This window comes from Orcinus orca, chromosome 11, assembly GCF_937001465.1.
Source record: "Orcinus orca chromosome 11, mOrcOrc1.1, whole genome shotgun sequence".
Classification (NCBI taxonomy): Eukaryota; Metazoa; Chordata; class Mammalia; order Artiodactyla; family Delphinidae; genus Orcinus; species Orcinus orca.
The window spans coordinates 53,819,222-53,837,675 of record NC_064569.1 but is presented as its reverse complement, the minus strand read 5'-3'; the positions used below and the strand labels follow the sequence as shown (position 1 = coordinate 53,837,675).

Below are 18,454 nucleotides of genomic sequence, written 5' to 3'. Positions count from 1 at the left end.
CATAGAAAAGTGACGGAGCCAGCAACCACAAGGACTAGTAACTTGAATGAGTCTCCTTAAAATTCAAAATTAGTACTCGCACTAAAAAAGCACCAACAAAAATGGAATTTTTTTTTTCACTCATTCAAAAAACGTTTATTGAGCATTTATGGCATGAAGCAGTGGGGATACAGCTGTGGACAAGTCAAATAAATTTATGCTCAGGTGAAGTTTACGTTATATTTACTTTAAATTTTAAATTCCAAAAGTGAAATTTAAAAACCTGAGTTCAAAAGATAAGCAAGGTGGGGACAGATCCACTGCTTGATAAAGATGGAATACTGTTAACAAGTATATAATTTATCAGATGACGGAGAAATGTGCCTCCCAAAGCCTATTTTTATCTTTAACAAGAAATAGATAAGAGGTCTAAGAATACAAAAAGGAAGAAACTGAAACCTACCACAGGACAAAGAGCTAAAGAAAGCACCTAGCCACTTTAAACACAGATATAAGTCTGGTTTTTCTTCCACACGGGGGACAGAAATTATAGTGCAAAGATCTTTGGAGTCATACAGATGGTGATCCACACTGCTTCACTTGTCAACTGTATGACCGACTTCTGGCAAGTTACTGTAGGCAAGAGCTTCAGTTTCCCAGTTTATAAAATGAGAATTTTATACGTACATTACTGAACACAGTGTCTGGTACACATGTGATATTCACACAGAGCTACTCATCATTATGTCATCTCAACCCTACCATAAGCAATCTTTTAGAATACACAGGGGAAAAAAGGTATGAGAAGACTTAAATGTATCACAACAGCAATTTGAAGAAATGGGAGGGGGAAAAAAATACTTCAGACACCATAGATTGGTAAACTCAAGGTTGACCACCCAGGAAAGTTCTGACTACAAAAAAGGTTAAGAGGTAGCTTGGGTTCAAAAAGAATTTAAATGTACCAGACTAAACCTCCTCACCTCTGTTTGCTTAGAATTACTATCATGGTGAATTGCTTTCAGTAAAGCACAAAAAGTATTGCTATTATGATAGACAAATGGTGACGTGGTCTAGGATCAGTGGTCCCCAACAACTTGGTCTAGGAATTTCAATTTTAAACAAACAGAATGATAATCATCTGACTGAATAACTATACCAATGATGCACACTGGTTGACTGTTGTCAACCTAGAAAGATGTCTCTAAAGATCTGGCACAGGTCTCTTCCTTTGCTGTATCTTGTACAATGACAAAAATGTGAGTAAATATATCAAAGCAAAAAGAGGCGAGGGGAACAAAGGCAAGAATCTTCTGATAGAGACTTTCTTTGAATTAATTCTAGGTCTCAGCGTTGGCACCCATTTATCCCCCATGTCCCCCTTGCTCTGAATTGGTAATCCCTTTCGGTAGTTCTTTTCTTTTAGACTGTGTTTTTTAAATGGCATGAAACTGCAAAGCTTCTTTGCCATATCCCTCTATCCTCTCTGCTGGTATCCCCATTCTTGTCTTCAAGAAAACACCAGAGAGTTTAGTTACTAAAAGCTCTAGGAAAACTGATGGTGAAAACAACACAGGGAAGTTATAAAATCATGAAAAATAACACTAAAAGCTAATTCTTGTCTTCATAGAAAGAGATGGCCCTTTTCTTTCTTGGATAGCTCCTCTTAGGTTGGTAGAGCTAATTACCACAGAATTATCTTTTTTATTCTTAAATTTCTACCTTAAATTTAAAAGCCTCCAAAGATCCCCTTGGGAGCTGGAGAGATACAGGTAATAACGAAGACCTGGGGCCATCACAAGCTCAAATGTGATTCATTTACAACTGGGAAGAACTTCAGATTAGTCAGATAGATCATATATCTTTTTCCTTTACCCATTAGTTTACTTTAGGTCATTCCCAAAATATGATTATCAAATGTGTAGTTGACTTTAAAGACATCCTAGCATATTTACTAAATTTCAGCTATTTGCAAAATTATTTTTTTTATGAAAGAATTACCAGACCCTTAAAAGCATTTTAGTTCCTTGGTGATATATTTAGCTATTGAAATGATTCGTTTTTTGACAGTTAACTATCAACTAGTTATTCAGTATATTCATCTTCATTTCCACTTACCTATGCAGTTCTTTAATAGTGGGTCAATAGGCTGTGGATGATCAGAAATAGTAAACTTCACAGCTGTAACCACTGAGCTTCGGGCATATGATGAGCCTAATTAAAAATAAATTTTAAGTCTATTGGTATTTAAGTCAACTAAAATCCATGGACACCTTTATCATTTTCAAACCACTTCAAATAACACCAGGGTCTTTAATTCCTTAAAACTCTCTTTGGTTGGGCTCCCCTGGTGGCGCAGTGCTTAAGAACCTGCCTGCCAACGCAGAGGACACGGGTTCGAGCCCTGGTCCGGGAAGATCCCACATGCCACAGAGCAACCAAGCCCGTGCGCCACAACTACTGAGCCTGTGCTCTAAAGCCCGTGAGCCACAGCTACTGAGCCCATGTGCCACAACTACTGAAGCCCGCGCCTAGAGCCCGTGCTCCGCAACAAGACAAGCCACCACAGTGAGAAGCCCGCACACCACAACGAAGACCCAACACAGCCAAAAATAATAAAAAACAAAAAAAACCTTTCTTTGGTCAAGGCGGGTATTTCTTATTACTTCCAGGATACTAATGAAGCAAAGTTTACTCATCTTATGAAACATAATTCCACTAGATTTCAAAAGGAACAATCTCTACCAGGAAGGAGGCAGCCTGCGTGACCAGCAGTGGAGGCTCTATCCCTCACAAAAGGGATCTGGTTAAACCACTATATGACTGTCAAGATTTTTATTAAAAATGAAAGCAATTTCTAAGAATGAATGGCCTTTATTATCTTCTCCTGGGACAACAGGGGTTGACCCTGGTAATCTGAAAACTCTTCTAGAATCTTTCATTTGAACCAGGTTAGTTCACCAATTTCAGTACTGTAATTAATTCTAGCAAGCTCCTCTGGCTATATTAATTCAAGAGACATCTGTCCCACATTAAGACAAGAGTAACATTAAAATACATTAAACACTAGAAACTACAACAGATTTATTTAATCATTATCTAACTACACTCTCTTTATCCTTTTAAACAACAAGGTGTCATTTGAATATGGCTCCATATCAATAACATAAGGCAATAGGTTCTACATATAACAAGATACAGAAATGTTTTAACTTCGGCATTAGCCATCTTTCCAGGCAACAACTGCTAATAAACAAAAATTTTTTAGATAAGAAAATCTAGGTACCCACCTGATATTAAATACCCCTTAAGCCGTGGAAGGAGAGTTTCTGGATCAATTAGAGTGAGTTTGCCTAGACATTCAGCAACAACATTTCTGGTTCCTTCTTCTGCACACTCACAGTGCTTTAGCAATAAGGCCCAGATGTTTTCAACATATGGTTTAAGGCCCACCACTGATGCAGAGCTAATAATTTCCTTCAAGGAATGAAGCAGTAGATACTGCCTTTTGGGTTGACTGGTTATTTCTTGTAAGACAAATGGTAGATATTCAGGAAGGTTGCCCACACTAATGCTGCCTAATGCATAGGATGCAGCTGATTTGACTTCTTCACTAGGAGATGAGAAGGCTTCTAATATGACAGATTTTAGTTCCAGCTGCCCACTTAAGTCAATATGATGCCCAACTTCTCCAAGAGAAAGTAGAGCTAAGAGGCGAATAGAATCTGTAGACCTTGAGTTCTTGACATCTTGAATAAACTGACCCACTACAGCTGGTCCTTCTTTAGGGCATGCTCGAGTAAGAGCAGCTACACATTTGGCAATGGAATAATAAGACTGCTTATGAGTAAGAGCTGTGCTCTGAGAATAAACTGGACCAGTCAGCATGCGCAACAAATCCATGTATCCTAGGTTATTTGTTCCAGTGACAACCAGAGCTTGGAAAAAGTCTAGCATGGCGCTAAGAGCTCCCCCTTGCAATAAAGGTGATCTAACAAGTCCAATAAGTTCATTGAGAATGGATCCACTTATCTTTGAAAGGGAGGAGGGATACACTTTTGCCAGTGTGGTAAGAAAACTGATAGCCATCTGTGAAACATGCATATCACTTTCGCTGATAAGAGGTGGGAGCTCATCTAGAACTGCATCAATCATGGCAGCTGTCAGGCTATCACTATAGTTTTTAATTAGAATATCTAGAGCAGAAAGGGTACCCAGTTTCAAAGCTCTCTGGTTTTTCCTGAGAAATGAAGCAAGGATAGGAACCCCTTCTCCCAGGACGGGCCTCAAATCTATCTTCAAAGGTGACCCAGCAATCAGTGTCAACGCCTTCACTGTAGTTAACCGCGTAATCTCATTCTTCAGTCTCTCCAAGAAAATCTGAAGGGTATTAGGCAAGTCAGAGCCCAAATTGTCTCCAAGGTTGCAAATAATTTGTCCCATACAGGAAATAGCCCTTTCCTTGACTTCCTGATCAATGTCAGCTGCTTTTAACCTCTTAATGGTACAGGTAAATAGATCTTTGATGTAAGGAGTCGCATCAAACGAGGAAGGCTGATCTAAAGGACGAATTACTTTGACAAGCTGTTGAGTAACAAGAAGCGCTTCAGATGTAATCTTGTAAAATGGATCTCCAACACAAGCCACCACTGGAGGGACCAAAGCTTGAACATGAGGATGGAAGACTTGAGGAGAGTGGTTACAGAGGATTACATATAGACAGGACAAAGCATCAATCTTCAAATTTGATGAGCTTGATTTATCATTCAGTGAGAAAATGATTCCTAAAACCCAACCAAAAAAGAAAAATCCAGTATTTTTATCCATGGCACTTTTATGAATTTAAAGCTAGTTTTAAAATTTAAAACGAATCCCTAAAAGATTGCTAAAGTTCCCACTATATATTATCTCTAAAGCAGTCGAAATTCCACAAGCTATGATAAATATTAAAGTAAAAAATTTTAGGGTACGATTTTAAACTTTTAACTTTAGGTATTCAATGGTTCTGTAAAAAAGTTAGTTACATGTGCAAAGTTGTCACAAATTATCCTTTTCAAGGAAACAATTATTTAAGCTTATCTAAGTCTTAATAAAGTCTATAATAAGTCCCAAAAGTGATTTACTATTTCTTTCATACCTGGTACAAGTACAGGAATGTGTTGTGTTAGGGCCCCAGGTAATACATTTACCAGTTCAGTTAACATGTTAAAACAACACTGTCGGGTCTTCACACTTTTTTCTTTCATCTGTTTGTGCAGAGCTTTAACAATGTTGGGAACCTGTAATTATCAAGTGCTCATTAGCTGGTTCAGCTACTGGTACTTCCTCAATACACTTAACACAAATTACAGGTGCTGGGGACAAATGGAAGAATTTTTTTGGTCAAATTCCTAATTCCACTAACTGTCAACAATTTGTACAATACAAACTTTGTTGCATCTACTATATATGTTCTCTTGAAACTATATTTGCTTGATACTGATAAATAAGAGAGCAGAGCAAAGCTATCATTAGCTTTCTACAGAGCAACAAAAGTCTTCCTTGATTAATTTTACTTACGAAATGCACAAGACTAAATAGAGATCTAAACAATAAAATAATTTTCAACCAAAACTTTAGGAGCATAATTTATAAATGGTTTTTGAAACTGAAATAGCACATACAAGCAATTAAAGAAAAAAGACAAATTATAGAAAAGAAACCATTAAATGGGTCCTTGTGTTTGCTTTTCGTTGGCTGTTACAATGAAATCAACCTCACTTCAAATGTAGTTACAAGCGGCAGGAATAAGATTCAAAGACATCTGCTTCTAAACTTCCTAATGTCAGTCAGTAAATCCTAAACAGGGAATTTACCAATAAATCTTATGGATGCCAGGAAACAGACACATACCAACCATATCGAACAATGATGTGAGAGAACTAGAGGCAAAAGAAAATATCTATCTAATTAATTCACCACAGCATCATCAAAATTTCCTGTGATTTTTATCTGCTTTCCATATACTTAGTCAATTGCTTATGTCCTCCATACACTTTATCTTTTCCTTCTACAATTAATCTTCAGTGTTCACCTTTAAGTTCACCACAAACTTTTAAAATTTTTACTACTTGAAAACAAGATAGATATGGCATGTACATCCCCTCCTCTGGTTTAGTTGTTCAGTCCCTCTCAACATCTGTTTTGTAATCTACAAAAATGGACAAATATGTACCCCATAGGGCTGCTGTAGAGACTGCATATAAGATAGGAAAATACCTAGCATGTACTAAATATTCAACAAATGGGGGCTATACAGAGCTAACATTTAGGATCTTAGAAAAGATGTCCTCAAGTGAAAAAAATATGTATTTTATCAATAACAATAGCTGGTATATATAAATACTATGTAGCAGGCTTCACTGTATGTTTACATAGATCATATCATCTCTACCTTGGGTAGACAGTTCTAAGTAAACCCTTACTACAAATGAGAAAAGTGAGGCTTAATAAAATGTCTAAATAACTTGTCCAAGATCACACAGCTAAATTAGGAGGGAAGGAAGCTATGAACACAAGTTGTCTAATTCCACCGCCCTAAGATTTCTCCATTGATCAAAGATAAAGACTACTTCACTGAATCTTAAAGCTAATATTGTTTAGCCAGGAAAAATCAAGAAAACTTCAATCAGAATAAATTATTTACAAGTAATGGAATATGGGCATCCATAAACTACTATACAAACACATCCCAGAACTGTTTCTCTAAAGCTATTCTGGAACTCATATTTCCATATAAAAACACCACTTTAAAAGATCACATTTATTAGCATGACTTTTAAAACACACTTTTAAACTGACCTGACTCTGAAGCATTGTTAAAGGTGTTTCTCCCTGTTCCATTGCATCAGGGTCACACAGCCAACTTTGCACAGGACGAGTTTGCTTCAAAAGAGAAAGGTATGCATGAAAAACATCTGCCTTTACATTCTCTTCACGCTCTTTAAATCTGGATATCAGTGCAGGAGAGACGGTCTTGTAGAATTCTGGAAGCATTTCATGCCTTGTGCTAACTACAGCATCCAAGCACTTAGCAGCTGCACGTCTCACTTTCCAACTCATGTCATCATCGTCACTGTATTCATCATCACTCCCTAAAGAGAAGTTTTAATGTTAACAGGCTATTAATCATAAGAAAAGTTTAATATAGAAAGTGAACTGATATTCATAACTAAGATAGTTTTCTAACTTTCCACTAAGATATACAGCAATAGATAGGTTTAAAAAGAACTAGTACTTAAATCGGAGGCAGAATTTACTTATAAAAATTTACACATAAACAAACCTCTAAAGAAAAATTATCTGATTGTGTTTTTAATTTGTTAAACATTTTCTCATTTATGGGTAATGAGCTGCTTATTAACTCTTTAAAATCATTTATTAATACATTAAACTTCTTCAGATTATAAATATTTGTAAAATCATAAATGTCCCAGCCTTTTAAAATAATGTGAATGGAAGTTCAATTCAGAAGATTCACTTGACACTACAGGAAAATCAAACAAACAACTGGGGAGTTTATAAGATAAACTATAAAATAGATTTGTGATATAGATGATGTGATAAAAAGAATGATCACCAATCCCAGGTCATGCTGTGAAACTAATTTTTCAGGGGAGAAAAAGAATCCTGACAGCAGCTTTCTTTGTGACTACAAGGCTTTTCATTAAATTTGTTGATGGGCTATTAGGAACGAATATGCATATTCTCAACCTTTCAAGATATTATCTTAATACAGCTTAAATAAACTATACTTTCTCAATTATAACAAGAAAATTCTGCCCACATAACAGAGCACCAGCTTCTCCAAACTCCTGTTAAACATTAAAGCAATATTCCAAGCATAAGCATTAACAATTCTCTCTCACTTACTATTCTTGCTAACTTTTGTGTGTGTGAAATCTCTGAAAATTATTTCCTTCTAACAACATCAAGCCGAATCAGTTGGGTAACGTGAAGTCAGGAGGATGGCCTACATATTAGCAGTTCTCAGGACAGTCTAAAATTACTAACAATAATTTCGTTATTCTTAGATATAAGAACTATAGTCCTGAAATGATTCCTCAGTGGGAGAAAAAAGATACCATCACTTCTTTGGCTTATATTCCAATTAGCTTAGTGACAGCTAAATGTAGCCAACTATGCCTTGGAAAACTTTCCAATCTCCAGAAGGCTTACTTAATTTCATCTTAGCAGTTTATAGTAAAACCCAACCAAATACTGCTAAACTAAGGCATTTGATTTATTCACCAATACCTATTTGAAGAAAAACTATAGGGTACTACCAAATAGATTACTTTAAAGCACATAAATAAATGAAAAATTTCCAATGGCAACCCAACTATAGGAATTACTTTACAGAAATATACTTAAAGGTTATAAAAAATTAAACAGCTTAATCACGAAAATTATGTTGGTTTTATAAGTTACAATAACACTATGATAAAAAGATATTTATTAGGTATAATCCATGTACCTGATAAAGCAGCCGAAGGACCTGGTTTATTATTCAGCATCAGTACTTACCACACTAAAAAAGCCAACAATCAAAAAATCTGGAACATAAAATGCTACTCCTTTTTTCAAAGGATATTCCTATTATAAGCTAAGGTTTCCCTTCGTTAATATAACACATTTACTGAGTGTCTAATGTGTGTCAAGCACTGTCCTAGGCACTGGGATAAAGCAATTGATAAAGAAAGACTAAAATAAAATCTCTTCCTTCATGAAGCTTACATCCTGGTACGGTAGAAAATAATTTCAGTGTATCAGAAAATGATTAGGTGTAATGAAGAAAATAAAAATGCTGCAAAGGGAGATAGATATGAGTATGAAGTAAGGGGAAAGCCCTGAGATGGGAGACTGGACGAGGAGGGTGTGTAAAAGAAGCGATCAGGTATAACCCCAAAGTTTTTGGCCTGAAAAACTAAGAAGAATGGAGGTGCCATTCTGAGATGGAGAAGTCTAAAGAAGAAACAGGGTCGGGCAGGCAGTGGGGGAAGGGTGGAGAGAAGATATTTTAGACATCTAAGCAGTAAATCAGTTAAGCAGTTGCATATATGAACCTGGAATTCACAGGAAAGGTCTGGTATAAAGGTAAAATTTGGCTTTTCAGCATATTGATATTAAAGCTAAGAGACTAGATGAAATCAACAAGATCATAAGAACATAACAGAGAAGTCAAGGACTAAGCCCGGAAATACTCCAAAGTATAGTGGTCAGGGTGATGAAGAGGAACCAGCACAGAGACTGAAAAGGAGTAATCACAAAGATAGGAGGGTGTGGTATCCTGGAAGTTAAATACAGAAATGCTGCTGAGAACTGAGGAATAGGCAGACTCAAACATCTGAGGTCACTGGCAATCACCAGAAGACTGGATTTAAGAGAAAAGAGGAAAAAAGGAGTTGGAGAGCATTCATTCTTTTGAAGAGTTCTGTTGTAGGGTAGAGAAACTGGGCAGTATCTGCTTGACTCTAAAATGGGATTAAGAGAGGTTTTTTCCACCCTTTTTTTAAAAAAAAAGATGGATGAAATTACAGACTTTAGAGCAAAGTCATTACCTAAATTCATTCAAAGAATCAAACTTAAAAGTATAACTAACAGGAAATCCACCGATGCATATACCCAATAACTTAAACATTTCTATTATGATTCTTTTAACACTAGCAGAAACAACTAAACATGAGCAACCCTGTGTCCTTGAAGTGCTACTCCTTTCCAGAGTAAATACCACAAATCACAGCACAATGACATCAATCATACGAGCCTCAGAAATGCTTAAATTATTCATGAAAGTTAAATGGAGCCTCAAACAATATTTAGGATTTCTCATTAAAGTAACTATGTATGAAACCAACCAAACTGCTATGAATGTTATCTATAGGTACAATTTTTAAAATAACATTCATTTCCCTCCTTACAAAAACACTTTGTAGAAAATTTGAAAAATAAAGAACAAAAGTCACTTATAATTGCTTGCCAAGAGAAAAACACTAGTAACATTTTTTTCACCATATTTAAAAAAATAAAACTGGGACAGTAATTTTTGCTACCCACTTTTCATTCAACTTATTAACTGCTTTAACAAGAACATGATTTTGAACATGTTGCATAGCAGTTCAATACATGGATGCCCCATAATTTTTTTTTATCAATTTGCTCTTGTTGAATATTGTGGTTATTTCTGCTTTCACTATCATAAGCAAACAAACAAACACAGTACAATCTGGGTAAGAATCACCTCCATCTATAACACTGGGTCTTTCATGAAAATGTAACAAATTCCTTCTATTTAATTTGAAATACCTTGGTCATCATCATCACCACCATCTGCATCCATGGCATTTTCATCTTCATCTTCATCATCATAATTATAATTTGGATCATAAGTAAGATACTTAAGACATATATTTATAATGGTAGAAACATGAGGATATACTTCCTTAGGACATCTGAAGAAAAAAACAAAAGCTGCCTTGAATAATTATACTTTTTTCCTTGATTCAGTATCTGCCAATTTTGCTTTATTACCAGATATTTTTCCCTTCCCTTTACCATAGTATAGGAAAGTGGTTTCCAGCCCTCAACACCAATGATCCTTCATCTTTCCCTCCCACTGACTTCATGTTTTAAAAAAGATTTACTTTTCAAATTACTCTTATTAAATCAATTTTAAGATGAACTCCACACCCCCACACACACTTTAACATCTCTGAAGTCAGATGATTCTTATAATAAATGGTATGACGTAGTTAGTGTGGGGTCATACAGAGAAATCTGTATACGCTCTATCTTCTCAACACACGGCTAGAACACCAAGCCCAGATAAATGTATCTTCAGTAACTAGGATTATTGGTGAAAATGCCAGTGTACATTCATCTAGGCTTGGTCTTCTAACTTTATGTTGAGAAAAGACAGAACATATAATAAATGCCCAACAATAAAGAAATAATTTGTATTTCTCAATTAAAAGGACAGAAATGCATCCCACAATTTCTGATTTTAACAATTTGATATGACTATAAAAGCTCCTTATCAAAAACCATGAGTGGCAAATAACTACTTATAATTACTGCAAATAACAACAGTGAAGTCTCAAGACACTGTGCTACTACACTGTCAATTCTAGCCAAAAGCAAAAAAAACCACCCCAAATCTCACTACTTAGCCAGTATGGCCTTCTTGTACATAAATACAGTTTTTATTATTAGAACCAAGGTTCCAAAACTGAGAATCACTGCCCTAGCAAAATGGCTGTAACACATCTCAAAAACTGTTGAAGAGAGATGAAATTCACTAGTATACATTTCTGACCAGATAATTAATTTATCCTGGTACTCTCTCAGGATAAAGACTACATCATTAAAGTAAACTGAAAGACAATTATAAATACCTTTCCCAAGTTCTTTAAGGAAAGTCCTAACAATAAGAAGGAAACATTTCAAAATAAATGTAAGGATTGTATTTTAAAATAAAGATGATATTCACTTCAAATACTGTATTGGTTATCAGTTATTATTTAATAAAAACTTAATTAAAACACATTTGAAATCCAAAACTCAATCCCAGCTGTCATTAAAACCCATTTCTCCTCACCCACCTAATCTACATCTTAATTATTACTCTATTCTTAAGAAAAATTTTTATTTGAAAAATATAGATCTTAAAAACTTGCCTTCTCACAAATGATTCAAAGGCTTGAATGCAGTACTCTCTTAATTCATCGTCATCTACATTACAAAATTTTACCACCAAAGGAATTATCTTCTCAAGGTATTCACCTAAGAAAAGCATATTAGTTCTTATAAACATTCGTTAATATTTTTTAAAGAAAACTTTTCAATACATAAATATTTCTTACCTATTCTATGACCAGCTTGCCTACTAATAGCAGCAATACATTGTATGTAGGTTCTTGTTGTTGACATGGAATCATTTTTGGACAACTCTGACAAAAGATGTTCAATAAGATCAACAAAAACTATATTTCCACAGCTCATAACCAGATGGCCAAGAGCAATAATGGTTCTTTTCCTCACTGCAAGTCTAGGGCTGGTCAACTGGGGGAGCAGACAGGTCAGAATTGAAGGATGGAAATTAACAAGAAGTCCTCCTTGCCTTAAAATAAAATAAAAAGAAAACAAATAAATACAAAATGTCCAAGTACTACTGAAATGTCTGCCCTCTGACCATCTCTTGATTACCCCTTCTCCCTATTGTCTTTCCTCTACAAATCTACACACTAAGTTTCAACGATCTTGTTGGTCCAACCCTCTCTTTCAAATCATTTCACATGTGCAGTTCAATGACTCAATAGCAGTCAAACGTCTGTGTCCTGCCAGGACAGTGCTAGTGATCAAGTCACACGCAGGACAAAAGGTCTAACTGAGGGGCTTCCCTGGTGACGCAGTGGTTGAGGGTCTGCCTGCCAAGGCAGGGGACACGGGTTCGTGCCCCGGTCCAGGAAGATCCCACATGCCGCGAAGCGGCTGGGCCCGTGAGCCATGGCCGCTGAGCCTGCGCGTCCGGAGCCTGTGCTCCGCAATGGGAGAGGCCACAACGGTGAGAGGCCCATGTATCGCAAAAAAAAAAAAAAGGTCTAACTGAATTTTCACTACTTATCAAATTAAGCATAAATTCCTCACCCTCCTCAACAAGACTCCAATGTATCAAAATGATCTCCTACCACTTTTCTATTCATTCTATATTCTGGAAAATTAGAATACAATGTTTCCCAACTCAAGACTACTTACATATTCTGATATATTCTATGTTTAAGCATAGACACCTGTGCCCTACCCACTTTTCAAAACTAAATTCAAATGCCACTGTTTCCATAACAAACTTTCTTGGATCCTTCCATTTTAAACCCCCAAATACACTATACTCTCCGTTAATATTTAGTCCAATTCTGCCTTACATTATAGCCATTTGTGTTCTTACCTCCTATCGCAAAGTATAAGCTCTTTGTGGGCTAGGATGATAGCTCTTCACTTTTACTATATATTTGTACCACATGAAGGCACTTGATTATTTTCAAGTTCAAGTGAATTAGCCACAAATAACAGACAAATAATGATGACGTATAATGATTGTAAGAATCAGGGACAAACTGAAACTGACAGGTCTTTTAAGGTTACTTCCCCGTTGGAGTTGCTTAGATCTCCTTCTATATTCCCAAGTTTGACTTCCAGAGGAAAAGTAGAAAAGCAACAAATATATAAAGCCAAGTTCCTTCCACCCTCACAACACATGCTCTAAAAAAACATGGCTGCTGAAGAATACCAGCATTATTTTAACTGGAAAACTTGCCACTCCTACCAGAACATTTCCTTATCCAAGTAGATCACTGTATTCAAGAACATCAAAGAGTAAAACAAAATATAAAAACTCTGCTGAAATGTTTAAGTCACAAATTTTATTATTTTTCAAAACTACAAGAAATATGCTTGCTATGCAGTATTACATAATATAATTAGCTTTTTTCTTCCCTCACTCCTAACCACACACATTTATAAAACAGACACAATTTAAACATGAATAATTTTAGACCAAGTTTTATTATATTTATCCGAAAGGGTTCTTAATAAATGCACAAATATTTGTATTATAAGTAATACAAACAAGTCATGTTTACCTGCTCAACATATCAGCCATAATATCCAAGGCTTCTAGCTGAACAGAGACATCTTCCTGCTTTGCTATTGCACTGGTAAGACGCCCAGTAATCTTTTTACATACATTAGCAGCTAATGCAGAGCCTGCATGAATAAGAAACCGATTATGATTTCAAGGCAAGTATGTTGAATTCCACCTTATATTCATGCTAGTTAGCAAATACTCAGCAACTCTAAACTTGATTTTAAAACTGACTCAAGAGATCCATGTCAGAAAAATATGTTTCAAGGGACTTCCCTGGCGGTCCAGTGGTTAAGACTTCGCCTTCCAACGCAGGTGGCGCGGGTTCGATTCCTGGTTGGAGAGCTAAGATCCCACATGCCTCGAGGCCAAAAAACCAAAACATAAAACAGAAGCAATATTGTAAAAAATTCAATAAAAACTTTAAAAATGGTCCACATCAAAAAAAATCTTAAAGAAGAAAAATATGTTTCAAAACAGGTTTTTCAATCAAATAATTTATTAGACATAAGTAAGAATTAGACCCCGCTGCAGGAGTACACAAAACAGGGAAAACAGTATCGATTCAGTAGAGTCTACTGGACAACTATTTCTGTGCACTGGCATGAATGCCAGCTATGGAGCTAACAGTAACTGTAGTGCTTACACCTCTAGATTGGAAAGCAGTGATGACATTTTTCTCTATTTAAGTCCTCTTTACTAGTAACCTAATAAGATCCTTTCCAATCCAAACAAAGTAGAAATGTTGTTCCAGGAGACTCATCAATAAAGATTATGACTATTTTAAAGTAGATCTGTGTTGTTACTGACCAGGGAGAAAAAAAAAGGAAACAAAAAACTGTGAAAGTAAAAATCTGAATGGTTAATAGAATTCTTGTTAGAGCCAGAAATCAGCTAAAAACAAACATGTTTCAATGAGAGGGAAAAAAATAAGGAAAATATCAATGTAGCTAATACAACTATAAATAACATACTTCAGAGTTGGTGAAATAAAGTAACATTGGCATGATACAGTGAAAAAAAACCATCACCTTTGGATTAAAAGATAATGGGTATGAATCTTCGTCCAACCAGGTAATCAAAACTTTGGATGAATTAACTTAATCTCTGAATTTCAGTTCCCTTATCAACAATCTACATTTAAGACCTCCCATATGACTGACATTTTTAGACAGTGAAATAATATACACGCACTATCTAGCATGATACCTAGCATAGAGAATAATATTTATTAAGTAAATGAGTGAAAACTACATACTAAGACTACATTATTACCAATATACCTCTTTCCATGAAAGAGAGTAATTTCACCCCATTTGCAGATGAGACAGTAACTTTAGCCTGAAATTTTAGCCTGTAGCTTAGCAGTCAAGACAAATTCTAAAACTTACATTACATGAACATCTGTCAGAGGTCAAAAGCTAATTACTTGACAAATTCGTTAATTGTAGTTTTAAATTTTAAAAAAATTATAAGTAGCTATAAAAGGCTCAGCCTTAATTAAAGATACTAGTAAACTGAACTCTTTCACAGCTGTCTTAATGGTGCTAAGTTTTACATCATAAATTCTAAAGCAAAGCAAAATTAACATTGAAAATAGAAAGCTAATCAGAAATAACTCATGATTTTGGTTATCTTTTCTCTCATTGCATAGGCTGGCTTAACTCTATTCTGCAAGTCACATTTAATACAATATAAAATCTTATTCCAACATAAAAATCCTTCAGAACTGGTATTCCAAAGAGATACTTAAATTCAATCAAAATAATATTTTTAAGCAAAAATAAGACTCCGGACTTTTTTTTACAAAGATCTTTTAGGTATAGATACCTCTCTCCCTCCCTGGTCAGGAGGGAAAAAAAAAAAAAACGGTGGAGGAGAAATACCTCCATTTATAAAAGGGAAATAGGAGAAAAAAGCATTCTTGCTTACCACTGGAAGCTGGAGGGAGTTCTCCAATTACTGTTTTAAGGCCAATACTCGAAATATCTCGAAGTTGCTCCTTATCAGAAAGCATGTTAGTGCAGAGGGTATCTACAATTGTCTCTACTTGGTATTCTTTCACTTTACTCACTAAAGGGCCAAGACTGTAACATAAGGAAGAAAAAACATTTTTTAAATCTAGATAAACAAAAACAGAAAAACAGATGAGTGAAAACATTAACTTTTCTGCCTAGCAACTGTCAACACGAAATAAATGCTATGCCTGTAACATAGATAGTATATGAATAAGAGTGTTAAAAAATTCTTAATAAGCTCTTTGCAGTTTCCAATTTTTTCCCACTTATTTTCATCACAGTATCATGAAACTCGAAGATGCTTTCACCTTCTCCCGACAAACCCTTCAAATACACACAACATCCTTTAATAATAAGAAGGCTAATTAGGAGTCTGCTCCTAACAAGGATCCTATGATTTACCTGCAATAGAAATTCCATCCAGTGTATCACATTTTCCCAACTGTGACCCTTCCTTCCTACCATCTATCATCAACTCCAACTCATGAACCAAAAAATTTATATTCTTTTTATTTTCTTGTTTAAATTTTTAAAGTATCAAGTAACTGGGAAAAGCTCTTCCACCGTGTCCTTGCCACAGAATTTAGCACATCGGAGATAATGTTTATTGCATGACTATTCATTGAGGAGCCATTGTATTCAAGACTGTATTGAATAACAAAAGTATGGCCCCTATCTTCAAAACTTTACCATCTGGTTGGTGAGGTAAGGAACTCACATAACTACTTTAGAAATGATGCAGGCATTCACTACTCTGCACAATTAAAAAAAAGAAAACAACTTTTAATTTCAATGTTAGTATTTATTTACAGACAGGAGACTGCACCTTGGAGACAGATTTTTAGGTACTTGTATTTATGGAGTATAGTTAGAAAAAAGAGCACTTCAAATGAGAGACTAGAATGAATAGAATACATGCTGAAAGAAATGAGAAGTCAAAAGAATTGCTTGATGCAAAAGGCAGATGAAACACAAAATAGGAAAGGCAAACACCTGGGATATTAAGGAGAATCTTTAAAGTTAGGCCAATGAATTTAAATGTGATGTGGTAAAGTTGGGAGCCAATGAATTTTCTCAAGCATTAGTGACATGACGAAAATAATTTAATTTGATAAATGCTCAGGTCATTGTTTCACATACAGATTCTCAATAAATAACAGCTGACTGACTGCCTGACTAGAAAAGTAGTAGGCAGTATGATCTGGGGAATTAGAGGGAACTTTCCTCAACATAATAAAGGCCATATATGACAAACCCACAGCCAACATCGTCCTCAATGGTGAAAAACTGAAACCATTTCCACTAAGATCAGGAACAAGACAAGGTTGCCCACTCTCACCACTCTTATTCAACAAAGTTTTGGAAGTTTTAGCCACAGCAATCAGAGAAGAAAAGGAAATAAAAGGAATCCAAATTGGAAAAGAAGAAGTAAAGGTGTCACTGTTTGCAGATGACATGATACTATATACATAGAGAATCCTAAAGATGCTACCAGAAAACTACTAGAGCTAATCAATGAATCTGGGAAAGTAGCAGGATACAAAATTAATGCACAGAAATCTCTGGCATTCCTATACACTAAGGATGAAAAATCTGAAAGTGAAATCAAGAAAACACTCCCATTTACCATTGCAACAAAAAGAATAAAATATCTAGGAATAAACCTACCTAAGGAGACAAAAGACCTGTATGCAGAAAAGACACTGATGAAAGAAATTAAAGATGATACAAATAGATGGAGAGATATACCATGTTCTTGGATTGGAAGAATCAACATTGTGAAAATGACTCAACTACCCAAAGCAATCTACAGATTCAATGCAATCCCTATCAAACTACCACTGGCATTTTTCACAGAACTAGAACAAAAAATTTCACAATTTGTAGGGAAACACAAAAGACCCCGAATAGCCAAAGCAATCTTGAGAACGAAAAACAGAGCTGGAGGAATCAGGCTCCCTGACTTCAGCCTCTACTACAAAGCTACAGTAATCAAGACAGTATGCTACTAGCACAAAAACAGAAAGACAGATCAATGGAACAGGATAGAAAGCCCAGAGATAAACCCACGCACATATGGTCACCTTATCTTTGATAAAGGAGGCAGGAATGTACAGTGGAGAAAGGACAGCCTCTTCAATAAGTGGTGCTAGGAAAACTGGACAGGTACACGTAAAAGTATGAGATTTGATCACTCCCTAACACCATACACAAAAATAAGCTCAAAATGGAGTAAAGACCTAAATGTAAGGCCAGAAACTATCAAACTCTTAGAGGAAAACACAGGCAGAACACTCTATGACATAAATCACAGCAAGACCCTTTTTGACCCACCTCCTAGAGAAATGGTAATAAAAACAAAACTAAACAAATGGGACCTAATGAATCTTCAAAGCTTTTGCACAGCAAAGGAAACCATAAACAAGACCAAAAGACAACCCTCAGAATGGGAGAAAATATTTGCAAATGAAGCAACTGACGAAGGATTAATTTCCAAAATTTATAAGCAGCTCATGCAGCTCAGTAACGAAAAAACAAACAACCCAATCCAAAAATGGGCAGAAGACCTAAATAGACATTTCTCCAAAGAAGACATACAGATTGCCAACAAACACATGAAAGAATGCTCAACATCATTAATCGTTAGAGAAATGCAAATCAAAACTACAATGAGATATCATCTCACACCGGTCAGAATGGCCATCATCAAAAAATCTAGAAACAATAAATGCTGGAGAGGGTGTGGAGAAAAGGGAACCCTCTTGCTGGTGGGAATGTG

General features: G+C 35.6%; 1 protein-coding gene across 2 annotated transcripts in view; it reads right to left on the bottom strand.

The window, feature by feature from the left end:
- Window positions 1-18,454, bottom strand: part of CAND1 (cullin associated and neddylation dissociated 1) — a 52,360-nt gene that overhangs the window by 3,262 nt on the left and 30,644 nt on the right. For both annotated transcript variants that reach the window (XM_033440576.2, XM_004276605.4), the window contains 9 exons: window positions 15,590-15,744; window positions 13,656-13,779; window positions 11,880-12,136; window positions 11,694-11,799; window positions 10,324-10,469; window positions 6,820-7,112; window positions 5,117-5,258; window positions 3,270-4,763; window positions 2,098-2,193 (listed from right to left, as the gene is read on the bottom strand). In XM_033440576.2, the coding sequence (XP_033296467.1) occupies window positions 2,098-2,193; window positions 3,270-4,763; window positions 5,117-5,258; window positions 6,820-7,112; window positions 10,324-10,469; window positions 11,694-11,799; window positions 11,880-12,136; window positions 13,656-13,779; window positions 15,590-15,744 (2,813 nt within the window). The remainder of the gene's footprint in view (window positions 1-2,097; window positions 2,194-3,269; window positions 4,764-5,116; window positions 5,259-6,819; window positions 7,113-10,323; window positions 10,470-11,693; window positions 11,800-11,879; window positions 12,137-13,655; window positions 13,780-15,589; window positions 15,745-18,454) is intronic.